Source organism: Mustelus asterias, chromosome 8 (genome assembly GCF_964213995.1).
Source record: "Mustelus asterias chromosome 8, sMusAst1.hap1.1, whole genome shotgun sequence".
Classification (NCBI taxonomy): domain Eukaryota; kingdom Metazoa; phylum Chordata; class Chondrichthyes; order Carcharhiniformes; family Triakidae; genus Mustelus; species Mustelus asterias.
In genome coordinates, this window is record NC_135808.1 from 35,864,447 (window position 1) to 35,884,066 (window position 19,620).

The 19,620-nt window shown below is 44.0% G+C and overlaps 3 protein-coding genes across 3 annotated transcripts in view; 1 reads left to right on the forward strand and 2 right to left on the reverse strand.

The window, feature by feature from the left end:
• Positions 1 to 2,744: 2,744 nt before the first annotated feature.
• Positions 2,745 to 3,441, reverse strand: LOC144497052 (signal recognition particle 9 kDa protein-like). The gene has a single exon (XM_078217785.1). The coding sequence runs from the start codon at positions 3,346 to 3,348 to the stop codon at positions 3,088 to 3,090; it is 261 nt and encodes an 86-aa protein (XP_078073911.1). The 5' UTR covers positions 3,349 to 3,441; the 3' UTR covers positions 2,745 to 3,087.
• A 1,723-nt stretch (positions 3,442 to 5,164) lies between these two features.
• LOC144497009 (uncharacterized) overlaps positions 5,165 to 19,620 on the forward strand; it is a 107,507-nt gene continuing 93,051 nt past the window's right edge. Inside the window, 1 exon segment of the mRNA XM_078217690.1 lies at positions 5,165 to 6,628. Within this exon segment, the coding sequence (XP_078073816.1) occupies positions 5,602 to 6,628 (1,027 nt within the window). The 5' untranslated portion in view covers positions 5,165 to 5,601.
• The window catches only part of LOC144497056 (uncharacterized), a 28,195-nt gene continuing 22,529 nt past the window's right edge, over positions 13,955 to 19,620 (reverse strand). The window contains 2 exon segments of the mRNA XM_078217789.1: positions 13,955 to 14,708; positions 14,711 to 16,034. Of these exon segments, the coding sequence (XP_078073915.1) occupies positions 14,617 to 14,708; positions 14,711 to 16,034 (1,416 nt within the window). The 3' untranslated portion in view covers positions 13,955 to 14,616.

Genomic DNA, 19,620 nt, shown 5'->3' on the forward strand with positions numbered 1-19,620 from the left:
ACACTACATAAACTGCAGCAGTTTATGAAATCATCTCACCACTACCTTCTATTGTGCAGAAAGGGATGGTCAATAAATGCTTTCTACGCAGCGATGCCGACATCCCATGAAAGCATAAATAAAAAACTGAGGAGTCAGTCCCTTCAGACGAGGAGGAGAGAGAGTTGGAGGAAATCATGTTTCCTTTTCCTGTTTTACAGAGAGATTGCACCTTACTACACCAAAGAATACAGAGAGGATAGAAACCACAGATAGATCTTGACCATCAACCAAGGAACAACTGCACAACTGTGGGAAGACATCCAGTCCCGTCACAGCATTGCTCATATGGTCTCCAAATACACAAGGTTGCAGTGTAGAGACCATTGTTAACACAAGGGCAGCTTAATGGAGGAGAAACAATTCACGTGTGAGGTTTGTGACCGAGCCAAAGAAAGCTCATGGTTCACCAATGCAGCCACACTGGGGAAAGCCGTTCAAATGTGAGGTGCATAACAAGAACTTTGCACAGTCATCAGGCCTGGAAAATCACTGGCCTGTTCACATAGGAGAAAAACCATTCACGTGTGAGGTGTGTGACAAATCATTCGCAAATCCATCAAACCTCCGCACACACCGATGTTTTCATACAGGGAAGAAACCATTTGCATGTGAGGTGTGTAACAAATCATTCTCACAGTTATGGAACCTCCGCACACAGAGGAAAAGCCATTCACATGTGAGGTATGCAACAGATCATGCACAAATTCATCGAACCTCCGCACACTTCAACATACTCACACAGGGGTAAGACCATTCACGTGTCAGGTGTGTGGCAAATCGTTCTTGTTGGCATTAACTCTCTGTATACACATATGTATTCATACAGGGGAAAGGCCGTTGACATGCAAGGTGTGTGACAAATCATTCTCGAATTTATCGAGTCTCCACAAACACCAACGCACACACACGGGAAAAACCATTCACATGTGATGTGTGTGACAAATCATTTACAACTTCATCAAACCTCCACAAACACCAACGCATTCACACAGGAGTAAAACCATTCACATGCAAAACGTGTGATAAATCCTTTTTGTTGTCATCGAGTCTTCATGTGCTCCAAATCATTTTTGGAGTCATCGACTCTACACAAACACTAATGCACTCGTACAGGGGAAAGACCATTTACATGTGAGGTGTGCAAGAAATCATTCCCAAACTCATCAACGCTCCGCACACACCAATGTATTCACACGAGCAAAACCATTCACATGTGAGGTGTGTGCCAAATCATGCTATCATCAGGCCTCCTCATACACCAACGCATTCACACGGGAGAAACCATTCATTTGTGAGGTTTGTGACAAATCATTCATGCTGTCATCGGGACTCCTCGTGCACCAACACATTCACACGGGAGAAACCATTCACATGTGAGGTGTGTGACAAATCGTTCTCGGTATCGGGGAATCTCAGCATACATCAACGCATTCACACAGGGGAGAAACCATTTAGATGTGTGGTCTGTCACAAAGCATTTATGAGATCACTGCATCTCCGCACACACCAACGTATTCACACTGGGGAGGAACCATTCACACGCGAGGTGTGTGACAAATCTTTCTCACAGTCATCGACTCTCTACAGATATCAGTGCATTCACACAGGAGAGAAGCTATTCAAGTGCGAGATGTGTGACAAATCATTCTCGTCATCATCGGAACTCCTCTTACACCAATGCATTCACACAGGAGAGAAACCATTCAAGTGTTAGGTGTGTGATAAATCATTCACAACTTAATCGACTCTCCACAGACACCAATGCATTCACATGAAGGAGAAACAATTCAAGTGTGTGGTGTGTGATAAATCATTCTCTGCTTTATCAAGTCTCCGTGTGCACCAGAATTTTTATAGGGGGAGAAGACATTCACATGCGAGGTGTGCAAAGCATTTTTAAGGTTATCAACCCGCCAGCTCCATCAGTGGATCCACATAGGGGAATAACCGTTTAAGTGAGAGGTTTGTGATAATGCTTTGATGCCACTTTTGCTTATCCCACTCCCTAACCCCCATCTCCCTCCCTCACCCTTCCCTACCACATCCCCTCCCTCTCCCTCACCCCCCCATCTGCCTACCTCACCACCCATCCCCCTCCCTCACCCATCCATCCCCCTCCCTCACCCATCCAAATCCCTCCCTCACCCCACCATCTCCATCCCTCACCCCACCACCCCTCTCCCTCACCCCCTATCCCGCTCCCTAACCCCCATCTCCCTCCCTCACCCCCATCTCCCTCCCTCACCCTTCCCTGCCACATCCCCACCCTCTCCCTCACCCCCCCATCTGCCTACCTCACCCACCCATCCCCCTCCCTCACCCATCCATCCCCCTCCTTCACTGCCCATCCCCCTCCTCACCCCACCACCCCCTCCCTCACCCCACCATCCCCCTCCCTCACCCCTATCCCCTCTCTCACCCCATCCCCCTCTCTCACACCCATCCCCCTCCCTCATCCCCCTCCCCCTCCCTCATCCCCCTCCCCCTCCCTCACACCCATCCCCCTCCCTCACACCCATCCCCCTCCCCCTCCCTCACACCCATCCCCCTCCCTCACACCCATCCCCCTCCCCCTCCCTCACACCCATCCCCCTCCCCTACCCTTTTCTGATCTGCTGTCAAACACACCTGAGGCTGCACATCCCACACTGATGTCAGTATAGAAACCTCTGAGGATGAAGAATGCTATTTTTTTTTCCGCCAAGGATGATTTATTTAAGCAGCCAGCTTCAACACTAACTGGTAGCTTCCCCAAGGAACCTCCACCATCAGGATTATGCGAAGGAAAAGGACTTTGTCTTGACTGCAGAAACATAACACAATACATAACCAGAATTCAGAGGTCTGAGTCTTGCTGGCTGAACCAATCCCAGTCCATCCACTGAGAGTAGATTTAAAGCTCCAATAATCCCGAGTTGTGATCGGAGCCTCCTCAGAGAAACTTCATGTCCAGTTTCCACTGTCAACCCGTTTCACACCTCCCTCCAGTTCCCAATAGCTTCTATTCACGGAAGTTCTTTTGGTCCCCTTCATTATTGCTGATTTTTAGTCCATCTCCATCAGGTTGCTGCGGGATTCCCGGGAAAGCATGAGACGCATCAATTGGTTCTGGAATTTCTCAAACTTCTTGACATCCTGAGCTTGGTCTGTCTTGTACTGCAAGCACACAACATCATCGGTCACTTTCATGGAGAGAAGGCCAGCACAGTGCCGATACTTAATGACCACACGAACCTTCATGGTTTCGCTAAGGCTCAGCTTCTCCGCCGCTTTAACAAATTCCTCCCAGTTTTGGACGTAAGTCATTGTCACTCAGACAGGCCTCAGTGCGCAGGCGCCCAGCACCGAGACCCACACTAGAAATCTCTGTCAAACATTCACCGGGGAACTGAGAACTGCAATAGTGAGGTTTTATTCAGATGGGGCAATGACAAGTTTAAATCCCCACCTGATCTGCTGCTCAAAGTCACCTCCGTTTCACCGGTCAGTTTCCCAAGCTTCAGGAAACTCGTGTTACTCCAGAAATATTTGGATTGGCTGTGAGAGACGGTCAATCAGAGAGCCCACCCACTCTGCCCATTCTCTCCTCTTCCTCTTTCACAGCTGCTTCACTTCCTGTAGGGACTGAAAACCAAGTGAGGAGATGGTGAGTGAAGGAGCAGAATTTATAATAATTACATTGCATAATATCCACACTAATGTTCAGGCAGTCTGACTATCCTGTGGGAAATCAGGTGTGGAAATGCCCCTTATGCTGTGTGAGAAGATCCAGCTGAGAGACCTGTTTACTCGGTGCTTTGTGCTGAGCTGTTTGATTGGAGCTGTGTGTTGGGTATTGAGTGTGTTTATTGGAAGCATTTCCCTTCTGATTTACAGGCTGAGTTTTGTTGATGGGTCATTACTGAATATGAGAAGGTGAGGTGTGATTATCTGGGAGGGCAGAGCGAGGATTCCTACTGATTTCCTATTGTTGAGTGTGTGTGATTCTCCTGTGGACTCTTAATGGTCAGTTATCTCTTTTCTTTTTTAAATCTCGCAAAGACCTCCCACCCTCAATCTCTGAATTTTGGGTAGGGCACAAAAGAGTTTTACTAAAATTGTTCCAGGATTGAGGGATTACCGGAAAGACCGGAGGAGCTGGGATTGTTTCCTTCAGAGCAGAGAAGGCTAAGAGGAGATTTGTTAGAGATGTTTAAAATCATGAAGGGTTTAGACAGGGTAAATAAAGAGAAACTGTTCCCATTGGCAGAGGGTCGAGTTTACAGATAAAAGAACAATGGCAAAAGAATCAGAGGTGACTTGAGGAAAAATGTTTTTATACAATGTGTGGTTAGGATTTGGAATATGCTGTCTGATAGGGCGGTGGACGTAGATTCAATAATAACCTTCACCAGATTCAAAACCTGGACTCTATAATATACCCATCGCTGCTCCTGATAAGTCTGAACTGGTTTGATGATAATCTTGGAGCGAGGGCTGTGCCGGGCTGTGAGATTGTGGTGAATACAATCCTGCTGCTGCTGCTGATGGCTCACTGCACCCCATGGATAACCTGTTTTGGGATCTGTTCTTAGTCTACTTCCCCAGTGATGATTAACAGGGTGAAGTACTCGCTCATCAGCTGGGAGGGGAGCGGTAGTTTTCCTTGAACTTGTTTGACCTGAAGCCATGAGACTCCATGGAGTCAATATTGAGAACTTCCCCACCTGCCAGTGGATGGGGCATTCCCAGGGATGGTGACGGTGAAGTCTGGGATATTTCCAAATTGATATGATTCAGTGACCTGGATGCAAAATAACTTGGTATCATGTGGTGCACATGCACAGCAGCTGACTGTCTGTTCCATTGCACTCATAATTCCTGTGAAGATGGGGGTTTAGGTGGAGAAAAGACAGTAGCCACATTGTCTGCTCCTGGTCACTATTTAGTGGCCTTGCTGGAAACAGTGGGTGTGTGACAGTCGAGTGAGGGAAAAGAAAGGACTTGTGTCTGATTCCTCACACGGGGATAGCAGACTGGCACTCAGTGTGGAATACTCTCTAACTGAGGAATCAGGTCCTTCAACAAAGGAGGAGAGGGAGTTGGAGGAAATCATGTTTCCTTTTTCTGTTTTACAGAAGGATTGCACTGTGTACACCAGAGAATACAGAGAGGATAGACACTGCAGATAGATCCTGACTATCACCCAAGGAACAACTGCACAACTGTGGGAAGACATTCAGTCCCTTCACAGTATTGCTCAACACGGAGAAGGTTGGATAGTGAAACTGTCAACTGGAAATCGGTTGGGTCGGGGGAGCTTTGACATATCATCAGTTCTAAAACTGGTCAGTGGTGTGGAACCTTCCATCAGAACCAACCTTTCTGAAGGTTCAGCTGTGGGTGATAAGTCAGGGTGAGGCTGGAAAGAAGTGTGAGTGAGTTTCAAGTGTGGTAACAGCTTCAATTATTCATCGATCCTCATGAACCACTGATTAATTCCTACAGATGAGAGGCTGTTTGTGTGTGATGTGGGCTCAACAGGCTCAGTTGTATCACCTGTAACACAAAGACAGCCACATGGAAGAGAAACTGTTGAACTGTGAATTGTGTGACAAATATTTTTCATGCTCATCTCAGTTTCGTAACCACCAGCGCACTCACACTGGAGAGAAACCATTTATGTGTGAGGTTTGCAACAAATCATTCTCAAAGTCATGGCAGCTCCACAGACACAAACGCATTCACACAGGGGAGAAGCCATTCCGCTGTGACATGTGTGAGAAAGCGTTCACAAAATTATGGAACCTCCAGGTCCATCAGACAATTCACACAGGGAAGAAACCTTTCAAGTGTGAGTTTTGTGATAAATCTTTCCCAACATCTTATAGGTTCCTAATACACCAGAGTGTTCATACAGGCGAGAAACCCTTCAGTTGTGAGTTATGTGGTCGAGCCTTCACAGAGTCATCAGGGCTTTCACGACACCGACGGACTCACACTGGGGAGAAACCATTCACCTGTGAAGTGTGTGATAAATCATTCTCCAGCTCATCTGACTTTCATGCACACCAACGCACTCACACTGGAGAGAAACCATTCACCTGTGAAGTGTGTGACAAATCATTCTCTAGCTCATCTAACTTTCATGCACACCAACGAATTCACTCTGGGGAGAAAGGATTCAGCTGTGAAGTGTGTGACAAATCATTCTCTAGCTCATCTTACTTTCATGCACACCAACGCACTCACACTGGAGAGAAACCATTCACCTGTGAAGTGTGTAATAAATCATTCTCCCATTCATCAGCCCTTCGTGTGCACCAACGCATTCATACCGGGGAGAAACCATTCACTTGTGAAGTGTGTGAGAAATCATTCTCCCAGTCATGGACCCTCCATGTACACCAACGCATTCACACAGGAGAGAAGCCGTTCAAGTGTGAGGTGTGTAATAAGAGCTTTACACAATTGCCAGGCTTGATGAGTCATCGACGCATTCACACTGGGCAGAAGAAAACATTCACGTGTGAGTTGTGCAACAAGAACTTTGAACAGTTATGGGGGATGTTGGATCACCGTCGCATTCACACAGCGGAAAAGCCAAGTGAGGCCTGTGACTGAGTCTCACACAGTCAGTAACGCTCATGAAACATTGAGACCTCCACACAGGAGAGGATGTTTCAGACTGAGGTGTCTGAGAAAGACTTCACACAGTCAGCATTGATGAGGATTTCAACATCAGATGAATTAATGTGGGGATGGGTGGGGGTGTTGGAAATGGGCAAGTTACAGAGGGGAAAGTAGATGATCTTAATGATGGAGAGGGTATGGGGTCAGAAGCTCAGCTGGAGGTTGAGGCTGACACTGACCAATTGTTGTTGAGATGAGAGTGGAGAGGGCAATCAAGAGAAATTTAAGGAATAGGGGAACTGGAGTCATCCTTTGAGCTTTGATCTGTAGCTTAACTCTATCTATCTGCCTTGTCTAAAAATAAACCTATCAAACTTAGTTGTGAAATGTTCATCTAAGAACCCCCCACAATGTCAACAGATTTTTGAGGGGAGAGAGTTCCAGATTTCCAATCCCCTTTTTGTGAAGAAGTGTTTGTTGACATCACCCCAGAACAGCCTCGCTCTAATTTTAATGCTCTGTCCCCTTGTTCTGGACTCTCCCACCAGAGGAATAGTTTCTCACAAATTACTCTTATCAACTCTTTTAACCAGCATAAACACCTCAATTAAATCACCCCTTAATTTTCTACATTCAGTCTGTACAATCTGTCCCATAATTTAACTTGTTTAACCCCAGGAACATTCTGGTGAATCTATGCTGCACTCCCTCCAAGGCCAATATATCCTTCCTGAGGTACAGTGCCCAGAACTGAACACAGTTCTCCAGATAGGATCTAATCAGAGCTCTGTCCAGCTGGAACATAAGTTCCCAAGGACACAGTTGGTTTTGGGGAGGAGATGTTGTGAGTTATCTTTTTTCTTCAGGATGGTCCTGGAGTACTGAGTAGTTTTGACAGAGGACAGCAGGACCATGAGTGCTTCATGTGGTCCAGTCAGATTTGTCGATGGATGGCTAAACCAGTTGTGTGCTAGAAACACACTAATCTTCACACTTTGGAGATCGACCAGGAAGGGAGTAAAGGTAATTTTAGGAACAAAGGTGTAGAAGGTGGAAATGAGGGAGTGGTTAAACCAGATTGATGGCTGCAGAAGCATTATGTGGAATGAAAGGGCAGGGAGTTGGAAATTAGAATGCACTTGTCGACTAGAGGGAGCTGAAGAACCTAATGGCTGCCTGATGAGTGTTACTACTCTGTTCACCCCTAACATCAGTCCACCTTCATCCACTAATGATATCACCTCAAAATACTTACCCAATATAGATATAGACACAGAATGAGCCAAAGTATGAGACAGAAGAGAGATTAATCAAAACTGCTTGAGCAAGACAGAAATAAAGAAGCGAGAAGTTAACGCCCCTCTTCTCATGGTAGCACTGGGGACGCCCGAGCACCACATTCAGATCTGGAAAAGTCTGAGATGAGCACTTTCCTGATTGAATTGAGAAAATTCAGGAAAGAAGTTAATAATGTCCTTGGGAAAATGAATATTTCGGTCTCAACTGGAACAAGTTGTCAGCTGTTTGGGAAAGCGGGTAGTGGAGTCTGAGAACAAAATTAGTAAGGTTAAGGATAGCAACATATGCATCAACGGGCTACTCTCTTTACTCCGGAGAGACAGGGAGTTGTGGTCAGATGTGAGCACCACGAAAATTTCAGGAGACAGAATATCTTGTGAATTGATGGAGTGCCATAACACTCAGAAGGCAGGGATTTTATCCGGTGGATAGAAAGCTTTTACAAGGACCTCCTTAAACACCTGGTCGATTTTCCATGGCAACTAGAGCAAGCTCACAGATTGCTGCACAAAAGTCGTCAGATGCGAATGTATCCCAAGATCATTTGTGGTGAAATTTCTCAGCTTTTGGACAAAATAGTCTATTCTCACCAAGGCTTAGGGCAAGAAAAACCTCTACTTGAAAGGAAGGTGAATCACGCTAGATCAGGACTATTTGCCAGCTCTGTAATGGAAAAGATGCGAATATGCAAATATTAAGAAGCAACTTCGGGAGATGAACATAAGATTGCAACATCTTACGTGGCGATGCTGAGAGTCCCTCGTGCCGATCGAAGCAAGACCTTTTCATTGGCTTGGAAGACTGCAGATGAACTGAAACACCTGGGCATCACCGCAAGCCTCTCAGTGGGTGAACGGCTGGAGAGATGTGCACCAAAGCGGATGGCACAATGCTGGTAGAAATCAATGATGGTGCGATTCCCTGCTTAGTTGGTCGGTGGCTCAAGATTCAGAGGATCTGCTGCAGAGACACGATGAGGGAGGACGGTGTTAAAATAGTGGTGAGATGTGACTCAGATATCAGTGGGAACAAAATGAAACTTTAAACTGGAGACTCCTTAACTTGGAAGTTACCTACGGGCTGGGTTAGCTAAATAAAACTGAATTGCAGCCAGCTTGTTTAGCTGCAGCTCAGGTAATCTGGTATCATGTTAGCTTGCTGATGCGATTCTGTTCTTTGGGGATATTACTTTACAAGTGGCTGAGAATTTTTTTTACGTATGCACTTTGTTTTGTTTATTCAGAAATGCCAGGAAGTTTTTAGCCAGTTCTTATAACGGTTGACGGTGGGAACAGTTAGATTGAGGGAGTAGAGCGATCTTAGCTGACTGTAGCCAAGTGCGATTTTAATTGTGACAAGCTCTCAGCATCAGCAAACCCCTGTTCCAAGATGAGCAAGTCATTGAGAAGTCTCATTGAGAAGTCATGTCACGGAAATTGGGCTAATAGACACATGGCGGCACCTGTACCCAAGTAGCAGAGACTTTATTATACTCCAACAGGCACTGTTCATACTCTCACATTGACTATTTCTTCACAATAATTCAGAAGCTCGTGGAATAATTGACAGCGACATCTTACCAATAACGCTCTCTCCGATCATGGGCCATAGCTGTGACTTGGGATCTGGGAGGAAAATCTCCTCAAAGAGATGGCGTTTGAATCGCTCATAAATGATAAAGAATTTGTTGAATTTGTAAGAAAACAATTACAACTCTATCCAGGACTCAATGCAGCACGGGATAGCTCAGCCTGGACCCTATGGGACTGCACAAAGGTTAAGAGGTTGCATCATCTGATTTTCTTGTGCCAAAAGGAAGAAAAAAGAATTAAAATATTAAATTAGAGCAGGAAATTGAAAATTTGGAACAGCATCGCAAAAAGCAGCACTCACCAGCTTTTGATGCTCCCCCTCACAAAGGCTCTCAGAGCTCTTGATAGTTTGCTTTCAGAACAGGCTTCTTCCCTGCTACCATCAGACTTTTGAATGGGCCTACCTCGCATTAAGTTGATCTTCCTCTACACTCAAGCTATGGCTGTAACACTACATTCTGCATTTGTGTTTCCTTCTCTCTGAACGGTATGCTTTGTCTGCATAGCATGCAAGAAACAATACTTTTCACTGTATACTAATTCATGTGACAATAAATCAAATGAAAATCAAATCAAATATTGTTCCAAAACTTAAGTCACAGGCACCCCATCACACCAGAGAAAACTTCTGCTTTTGTGGATTTCTATAGGAAATTGTACAAGGATTCTGGTGCCTGTAGGGATAGGGGTTGTCAGAAAATAGCGCTAAGGAATTGGACAAATCTATCACCGATTTGGAAACGAATGAGGGTTTCCCATATATTTTCTAGCTATTTTTCAATGATACTCTATATTAAGGGAGCAACTTGAATACAATAATACAGTTAATACAGTTTTCATCAATAGTTTCTTGTTTATCTGCTATATGAACACCAATTTGTACATGTAACTTGTTTCTCTAAACTAAAAGTGCCTTTGTAAAGTTTAATACTTCTGTCAACAGCACTGATGATTAATGTGATGTACAATTTTAACTCTTTTACTATTTTAATCTTTTGTTTCTGTGTGCTGTGTGAAAATAAAAATAAAAACAATAACTTCAATAAAAAGAAAGCACTGTCCAGCTCACCTGGATGAAGAGTGTCTTCCAGGAATGGAAACTGATTGGTCCATGGACCCATGTGGATCTCTGTAACCATTGGAGAGTTTGTATGATGGAAAGAGCTCCATCTTGTGTCACTAAAGTTCAGCGCCATTTCTGACCATCAGAATTGGGAGCCAGACTAAAGCACAGAGATTTTAAAGAAACTTCTGTCTGCAGTATTGCGAGAGAATTTCTCCTGATGTGAGTGTGTGTTAGTAAAGTGAGCCAGTTCTCAGGAGTGGGTATGGGATAGAATCAGACCCTGCTTTAGTTGGTGATGTGAATTACAGACAGATCCTCTTCAGGTGACGGGTATTTGACTAACACCATGGGTAATGTTTGTACTCTCCTGTCTGGGAGGACGACTATCCTGAGTATGGTGAGGGAGTGGGGGTGAGTCTCTACAAACCTGAGTTCCCTCAACCCATCATACCTCGATGTAACAATGGTGTGATATGTTCACCTTACACTCTTCCAAGATTCATTTCATCTTATGGAAAGATCTTGAATCATTTTCAAATGCTTTGTTGTTTTGGTTGATGTTTTGTGTAAACTATGCTGTTGTTTGTTTGCTGTTTTATCAATCTTCTGTATAGATTTATAACTTACAATTAATTCATTTTTTTATTGAATCCAAACTACCTGATTTATCAGCATAGTTTGTTCCTATTCAGTGAAACATTCAATGTCACAGTGGGCTGATATACTTTATCAATAAAAGCAAAATACTGTGGATGCTGGGATCTGAAACAAAAACAGAAAAGCTGGAAAATCTCAGCAGACCTGCTGAGATTTTCCAGCATTTTGTTTTTGATACTTTCTCCATCAATGGTTTGATGACACTGTGCCTTTAAGAAATGTATTTTTATCATATTTCTTATGAGGTGTGTGTTTAATATTCAGCTGTTTTACCTGATGTTGATCTGTTTATGAACCAGGCAGCTCCATGATGAGAATGCAGGAGAATAATTTATCCTAGATAATGGGGTGTTTGTTTTAATCTGAGCTAATGCATTTTTGTTGTTTTTTTCCTGAGATTTCAGAGTAGGGTTTTATTAGGTTGATTGACAGAAGCAGAATCATGTGAAAGGGAGGAGCTAAGCTTCCAGAGAAAAGCAGGCAGTTTCTGCTTGGGTCTATAAGGAGCAAGCGATGTCTCTCTCGCTCTGGAGTCTGCTGTTTGTCAGAAGACAGGTGTCTCTCTGTACCTCTCTCCAGGGCTGTTCAAAGGCTTGAGGACTGGCAGCTTACGTACCAGCACATAAGCCTACATTGTTTACTAACTGCATTTTGAAGAGCAGTTTACGTCTCTGAGGAATATTGCTTAAATTGAAACTAATAGAGATAGATGAGCAGTTAAGAATTGTATCTTGTCAGGTTTAAGTATTTCAATTGGTAAAAGTTAAGCTAATTAATTTGTTATATTTAAACTGTCTTGTTAATTAAAGTTCATTTTGCTAAAAGCTTCCTATTGTGTCAATAGAATCACACCTGGAGTGAACATCTTATCTTCGCACTAATGCCAAAATAAAATAAATAGTTGTGTTCCAGTCTAACTTCATAACATACCTATGGTTTCTGATCTGGTCCCTAACAATGGGTTTAGAATTTCCAGTTCACAGGAAGCATAACATTTCCCTAAGAAAGAAATATTTGCATTTTGCTATCAACTTTCACCAACTCAGGGTGTTCAAAAGCATTTTACAGCCAATGAAGTGTTTTTTGAAGCATAGTCACTGTTGTAATTTATGAAACTGGCTGTATATTTGTGCATAGCAAGATCCAACAAACAGCAATGCAATAATGACCAGATAATCTGTTCTGGTGATGTTGATTGTGAGATCCATATTGACCAGGACATCAAGAATAAATCCCTTGCTCGTCTGCAATGTATTATTATGGGATCTTTTACATTTATGCGAGGGCAACATGGCCTTGGTTTAACTCGTGGAAAATGGTACCTCTGACAGTGCAGCACTCCCCCAGTGCTGCACTGGAGTGTCAGGTTCAGGTCTCTGGAGTGAAACTTGCTAAATAAACCACAGCTGACAACTGATAGTTTCTCATGGGATTAAGTCCCCAAGGCTGTGTACAGAATGCGTTTCCACCTGTAAACTGGCAGCCTGAAAGTTTGATTTGATTCAAAGTGGGAACTAGTTCAAGCTGCAGGTGTCAGTGTTTGCTTTGTGGTTAGGTTCCTGAAGCTATTAAAGGTGGAAAGTCCCTGGTATCAGGAGAAGTGAAACTGATGGAGAAAAAGGGGTAGAGTCCAAGAGTTAGGAACAACCTACGGACTCAGTACTGATAGAGGATCCCCACATCAAGTAGAAACCCCCAAACGTCCTAAATACCACTGACTCAATGGCAGCGTACCATCACAGCACTTGATGTGCTGTGTTTGGAGAACCCTCCACTATTCTGTAGCTAGTGGATCAGGCTTGTGTTGTGCTACCACTAGATATGCTGTGTTTAGCGAACTCCACTATTCTCTAGCCAGTGGATCAGGAGTACATGACCCCACCACTAGATCTGTTGTGCTTATCCAATATTAAGCTGAAAAGCAACATGAGGTCAGGAGAATGCTGAAGGGCAGAGTGACGGGTCAGGCAAGGGGTGTAACATCAGGTGAGTGGAGAGAAGCCAGCAGCTTTGGTGAGGAAGGCACAGAGTCAGTCAATCTCCAAGTCAAATTCCCTCCTCTGACAAGTCACAGGGTCAGACCCCATGTCCTGTGCCCCTCTCTCCTGTAAATCATTCTCTCCCATGCCCATCCGTTCTGTGATCCTCTCTCCTGTCCATGTGCTGAACATACCCAACTGCACGTAAACGCTGCTTTGGATGCTGTGGGTCTTCATATTCTGATCTGCTGTTAAACACATCCGAGGCTACACATCCCACACTGATGTTGTCAGTTTGAAAGTCTCCAAGGATGAAGAATGCTATTCCCACACTAGAAATCTCTGTCAAACATTTACCAGGGGAACTGAGACTGCAATAAATGAGGTTTTATTCAGATGGGACAATGACAAGTTTAAATCCCCACCTGATCTGCTGCTCAAAGTCGCCTCCGTTTCACCGGTCAGTTTCCCAAGCTTCAGGAAATTCATGTTACTCCAGAAATATTTGGATTATTTGAATTTTAAACGATGTTCCATGTGATGTGTAAAATGGTTACTGCCTCAAACCTTTACTTACAAATGATGACATCAGAGGTGACATTAATATAGGATGCACAGTGTATAAAGGGATTTACCCAAACATCCCCCTTTTTATTTACAAGCTACGCCAGATAAGTAGTCCATAAAGAAAATGATCACACTTGAACAAAAAAAAATGTTTTTTTTAATCTTTTCAAATTTTGTCTGTCCCTACACACACATTGCACATATAATCAGTTCTTAATTTCCAGATGATATCTCTGAAAATGAAGTAACGTTCTTTGAAACCACTTTGGAGCAGATAGAAGTGGTTTGAGAAAGATGCTTTGAAGTGAGTTGTGGTCAGCGTCTACCATCACTTTCTCTCTCAAACAGCTACTGGTTGAAATGCTCACAAGCAAAGACAATATCCAGGCACCCTTTCTCAATCTGTGCATAGCAACGTTCAGTTTGTGTTAATGCTGTGGGTACAAACACAACTTGCTGCATGAGAGTTGCTCCGAGTCCTGTTTCACTGGCATCTCACTGCAGGGTGACTTCATCATTAATATAGTCCCTCAGAACTGGCATTGTTGTCACTAGTTCTTTGAGGTGAGTGAAAGCTGCTTCTTGTTCTGTGCCCCAATACCACTGAACATCCTTTGCAGTGAGATTGTGTAGAGATTCACACTCTGATGACAAATTGGACAAGAACTTGTTTGTTAGTTCCTGTGTGGGTTCACTGATGTTCTAGGATGTTGAACAACTGGGTGAAGGATTTCTGACAGAACTCTCAACGATATCTCACATCACATATCAAAAAAGCTTTATCACAAAGCTCACACTATGATTACTGTCTTGTGTGGATCCTCTGATGGAACTGGAGTTTGAATGATTGTAAAAATGATATGTTACGCACCTCGCACTTCAATTGTTCCCCTCTGTGTGAATCATCTGGTGTCTCAGGAGAACAGAGGAACGAGTGAATGCCTTGTTACAAACCTCACAGCGGAAGGGTTTCTCTCCTGTGTGAATCCTCTGGTGTATCAGTAGGGCTGAGGACATCACAAAAGCTTTATCACACATCTCACATGTAAACGGTTTCTCCCCTGTGTGTGTGCGTTGGTGGCTGCGGAGACTCGATGACTGCGAGAATGATTTGTCACACACATCGCATGTGAACGGTTTCTCCCCTGTGTGGACCCTCTGATGCACCTGGAGTTTCGGTAACTGCCTGAAGGCTTTGTCACACATCCCACACTTGAATGGTCTCGCCCCAGTGTGAATGCTTCGGTGGACACGAAGCTCTGTTGACCGTGAGAATGATTTGTCACACACCTCACATGTGAATGGTTTCTCCCCTGTGTGAATGCGTTGGTGGTTGTGGAGGCTCGGTGACTGTGTGAAGGTTTTCCCACATGTCTTACATTTGAATGGTCTCTCTCCAGTGTGAATACGTTTGTGTACAGAGAGGTTCCGAGACCGTGAGAATGATTTGTCACACGTGTCACATTTAAACCGTTTCTCCCCTGTATGGACTGTCTGATGGAACAGCAGTTTTGATAAATGTGAGAATGATTTGTCACACACCTCACACTTGAATGGTTTCGCCCCTGTGTGAATCTGTCTGTGGACACGGAGATTTGAAGATTGTGAGAATGACTTATTGCATACCTCACACTTGAATGGTTTCTCCCCAGTGTGAATGCGTTGGTGTGTGCGAAGGGCTGATGATTCCAAGAACGATTTGTCGCACACCTCGCATGTGAAAGGTTTCACCCTGGTGTCAATGCACTGGTGTGCACAAATGTCTGATGACCGTGAGAATAATTTCTCACTCACTTCACCAGTGAATTGTTTCTCCTTGGTGTGAATGCGTTGGTGGTTCAGGAGATGTGATGACTGCATAAACGATTTGTCACACACCTCACAGGTGAATGGTCTCTCCCCTGTGTGAACACGTTGGTGGACACGCAGGGCAGAAGACCACGAGAAAGACTTGTGGCACACCTCGCATGTGAATGGTCTCTCCCCTTGGTGAATACGTTGGTGTGTGCAGAGGTTTGATGACCTTGAGAAGGATTTCTTGCATACCTTGCATGTGAATGGTTTCTCACCGGTGTGAATTCTCCGGTGCTCCAGGAGATGCGATGACTGAGAGAATGATTTGTCACACACCTCACACGTAAATCGCTTCCCTCCTGTGTGAATCTTCTGGTGTCTCAAGAGTTTTGTGGCGCTGATGAAAGATTTATCACACACCGCACACTTGAATTGTTTCACTTCCATATGGCTGCACTTGTCTCCCTTGTCTTAACTCTGGGTGTTAAAGGTGCACCTTTTGTGTTAGATCATATGAGCCTCAGGAGTCCTCCTCTCACACCTCATACTGGAACAGTCCCTCACCTGTAGGAAAACGCCAGAGGCTCATGAGGCTTGATTAATGATTAACTTGGAGCCCACTCACACTTCTTCACAGCCTCATCCTGACCAATTACCCACAGTCAAACAAAGATTGGTTTGTTCTGATGGAAAGTTCCACATCACTGACCCGTTTCAGATCTGTTGATATATCAAAGCTCCCCTGACCGATTTCCAGATGATGGTTTCACTGCCCAACCTTCTCTGTGTTGAGCAATGTTGTGAAGGGGCTGGATGTCTTCCCAAAATTGTGCAGTTGTTCCTTGGGTGATGGTCTGGATGTATCTGTGGTGTCTATCCTCGCCATACTCTCTTGTAGCATGGTGCAATCCTTCTGTAAAACAGGAAAAGGAAACATCATTTCCTCCAACTCTCTCTCCTTTATTTCTGAAGGAGCTAACTCCTCAGTTAGAGACTGGCCCACAGAGAATACTAATCTATTATGTTAATTCAGTGTAGATTTTGAAATTTCGCCTTCGTTTTCCAAATAATTTCAAGAAAACACACTGGACAAGAAGTGATAGAAGCTACGGCAAATATTGCTTCAGTGTAGCTGATTGAAGAGCTCTGGTTTTTCCTGGGAAATTGGAGACCCAGGGGGTAATCTGTGTGTGAAGCCACAGGACACTGGAAGGGTGTTAAATGAATACTTCTTATCGGTTTTCACTCAGGAAAAGGAGAACATAGGTACAGAATTCAGGAAAGGGGACTGTAAGAAACTTGCACAGTTTGACATAGGAAGTGAGGAAGTATTGGAGGCTTCAAAATTGACAAATCCTTAGGCCCGGATGAATTGCTTCCCAGACTGCTGTCGGAGGCGAGGCAGGAAATTGCAGGGGCTCTAACACAAAATTTTAATTCCTCTGTGGCCATGGGGAAAGTGCCAGAGAATTGGAAAATGGCTAATGTGGTTCCACTTTTCAAGAAGGATGCTAGAGATGAACCATGAAATTACAGAGCACGAGTCTCACGTCAGTGGTAGGAAAACTAGAAGAACATTCTGAAGGAGAGAATTAATCTCCACTTGGAAAAGCATGGGTTAGTCAGAGATAATAAACATGGCTTCTTCAGAGGGAGGTCATGCCAAATTAATTGGAGGGAATTTTTCGAAAATGTGACCAAGTGTGTGGATGAGGGAAGTGCAGCCGATATAGTTTATATGCATTTTAGCAAAGTCTTCGACATAGTCCCACATGGGAGACTGATTGAGAAGGTTGAAGCACATGGAATTCAGGAAAACCTAGTGAGATGGAACTGAAACTGGCTTAGTAACAGGAGACAAAGGTTGGTGGTAGAAGGCTGTTTGAGTGACTGGAGGCTGGTGTCCCGTTGTGTGCCACAAGGATCAGTTTATTGTTTGTTATATACATAAATGATATAGATGATAAAGTGGGGGCAATGATAAGGAAGTTTGCTGATGACACCAAGATTGGTAGGATGTTTAATAGTGAAGAAGCACATAGGTTACAGGAAGATATCGATGGGTTGGTCAGATGGGCAGAGCAGTGGCAGATGGTATTTAACCCAATGTGTGAGCTGATGTATTTTGGAAGAAGTAACAAGACAACGGAATATTTAATGATACTAGGAGGCTCAGAAGCACAGATGGATCGTGAGGTACTTATTCACAGATCCCTGAAGGCTACAGAGCAGGGAATAGGACAGTTAAGAAGGCATATGGGACAGTTGCTTTTATCAGTCATAGCACAGAGTATAAGAGCAAGGAGGTAATGTTGAAGCTATACAGAATGTTGGTTAGGCCACAGCTGGAGTACTGTGTGCAGTTCTGGTCACTTCACAATAGGAAGGATGTGATTGCACGAGAGGGGTTACAAAGGAGGCTCACCAGGATGTTGCATTTGAGCTATGAGAGAGACTGGATAGGCTTGGATTGTTTTCTCTAGAGCAGAGAAGGCTGAGGAGGGGACAAGATAAGGGTGTATAAGATAATGAGGGGTATCGACAGGGTGAATCGGAAGCAGCTGTTCCCATTGGTTGAGGGGTCAATCACGAGGGCGCATAGTTTTAGGGTGAGGGACAGGAAATTCATAGGATGTTTTAGAAAAAAAGTTCAGAGGGTGGTGGGAATCTGGAATGTCTGGGAAGGTGGTGGAGGTCAGAAACCTTAGAACTTTAAAAAAATATTCGGATGAGCACTTGAAATATAATATTCAAGGATATGAAACTAGTGCTGTAAGTGGGATAAGCGGGACTTTAGTGGTAGTTATTGCCGAAAGGCATTTTCTGCACTGTACAACTGACTTTATTAGATAAACTGCATTCAGACTGCACATTCCCAATTCAGCTATCAAACAGCACTGGACAAAACTATAAAATTCAAACCCAAGCTTGTACAAACGGATGAGGCCTTCAGGTAAAATATTTAAAGAAGGCATTAAAAGACATTTGAATAAATGTGTGTCTCTGCCCCCCCCCCCCCCCCCCCCACCCCGCCAGATAATTACATCTCACCTTCTCATATTCAGTAATGACCCATCAACAAAACTCAGTCTGGAGCAAACAACGTAGCTACTTTCTTTCCTCCACCCAGACCCCCATCGTCCCAGAGACAAAGTCAATGTTTAAGACAGTTAGGCAGAGTATATAACAGACTATCAATTCACTGAGCTTGAGTCATGCCACTGAAGATCAGTTTTAACCTCAGAGGATGTGTTTAAAATAAACAAACAGTCAGGAAAAATGTTAACTCAGTGGAGATTTGGACATTTCTGCCCTTGTTTTCCAAAATTAATTGAAGAAAACACACTGGGTGGAAAGTGCTGGAAGCTAAGGAAAATATTGCTTCAGTGTAGCTGATTGAAGGGTTCTGGTTTATCCTGGGAAATTAGATACACTGCACTCACTCAGACTGCATATCCCAAATTCAGCTATCAGACACAGCACTGGGCAAAACTATCAAATCCAAGCCCAGGCTTTTGGGAAAGTCGAGGCCTTCAGGTAAAATATTTAAAGAAGGCATTAAAAGACATTTCAATAAATGTGTCTCTGCCCCTCCCAGATAATTACACCTCACCTTCTCATATTCAGTAATGATCCATCAACAAAACTCAGCCTGTAAGTCAGAAGGGAAATGCTTCCAATAAACACATTCAATATCCAACACACAGCTCCAATCAAACAGCTCAGCACAAAGCACCGAATAAACAGGTCTCTCAGCTGGATCTTCTCTCAAAGCAGAAGGGGCATTTTCACACCTGATTCCCCACAGGACAGTCAGACTACCTGAACATTAGTGTGGATATTATGCAGTGTAATTATTATAAATTCTGCTCCTTCACTCACCATCTCCTCACTTGGTTTTCAGTCCCTACAGGAAGTGAAGCAGCTGTGAAAGAGGAAGAGGAGAGAATGGGCAGAGTGGGTGGGCTCTCTGATTGACGTCTCTCACAGCCAATCCAAATATTTCTGGAGT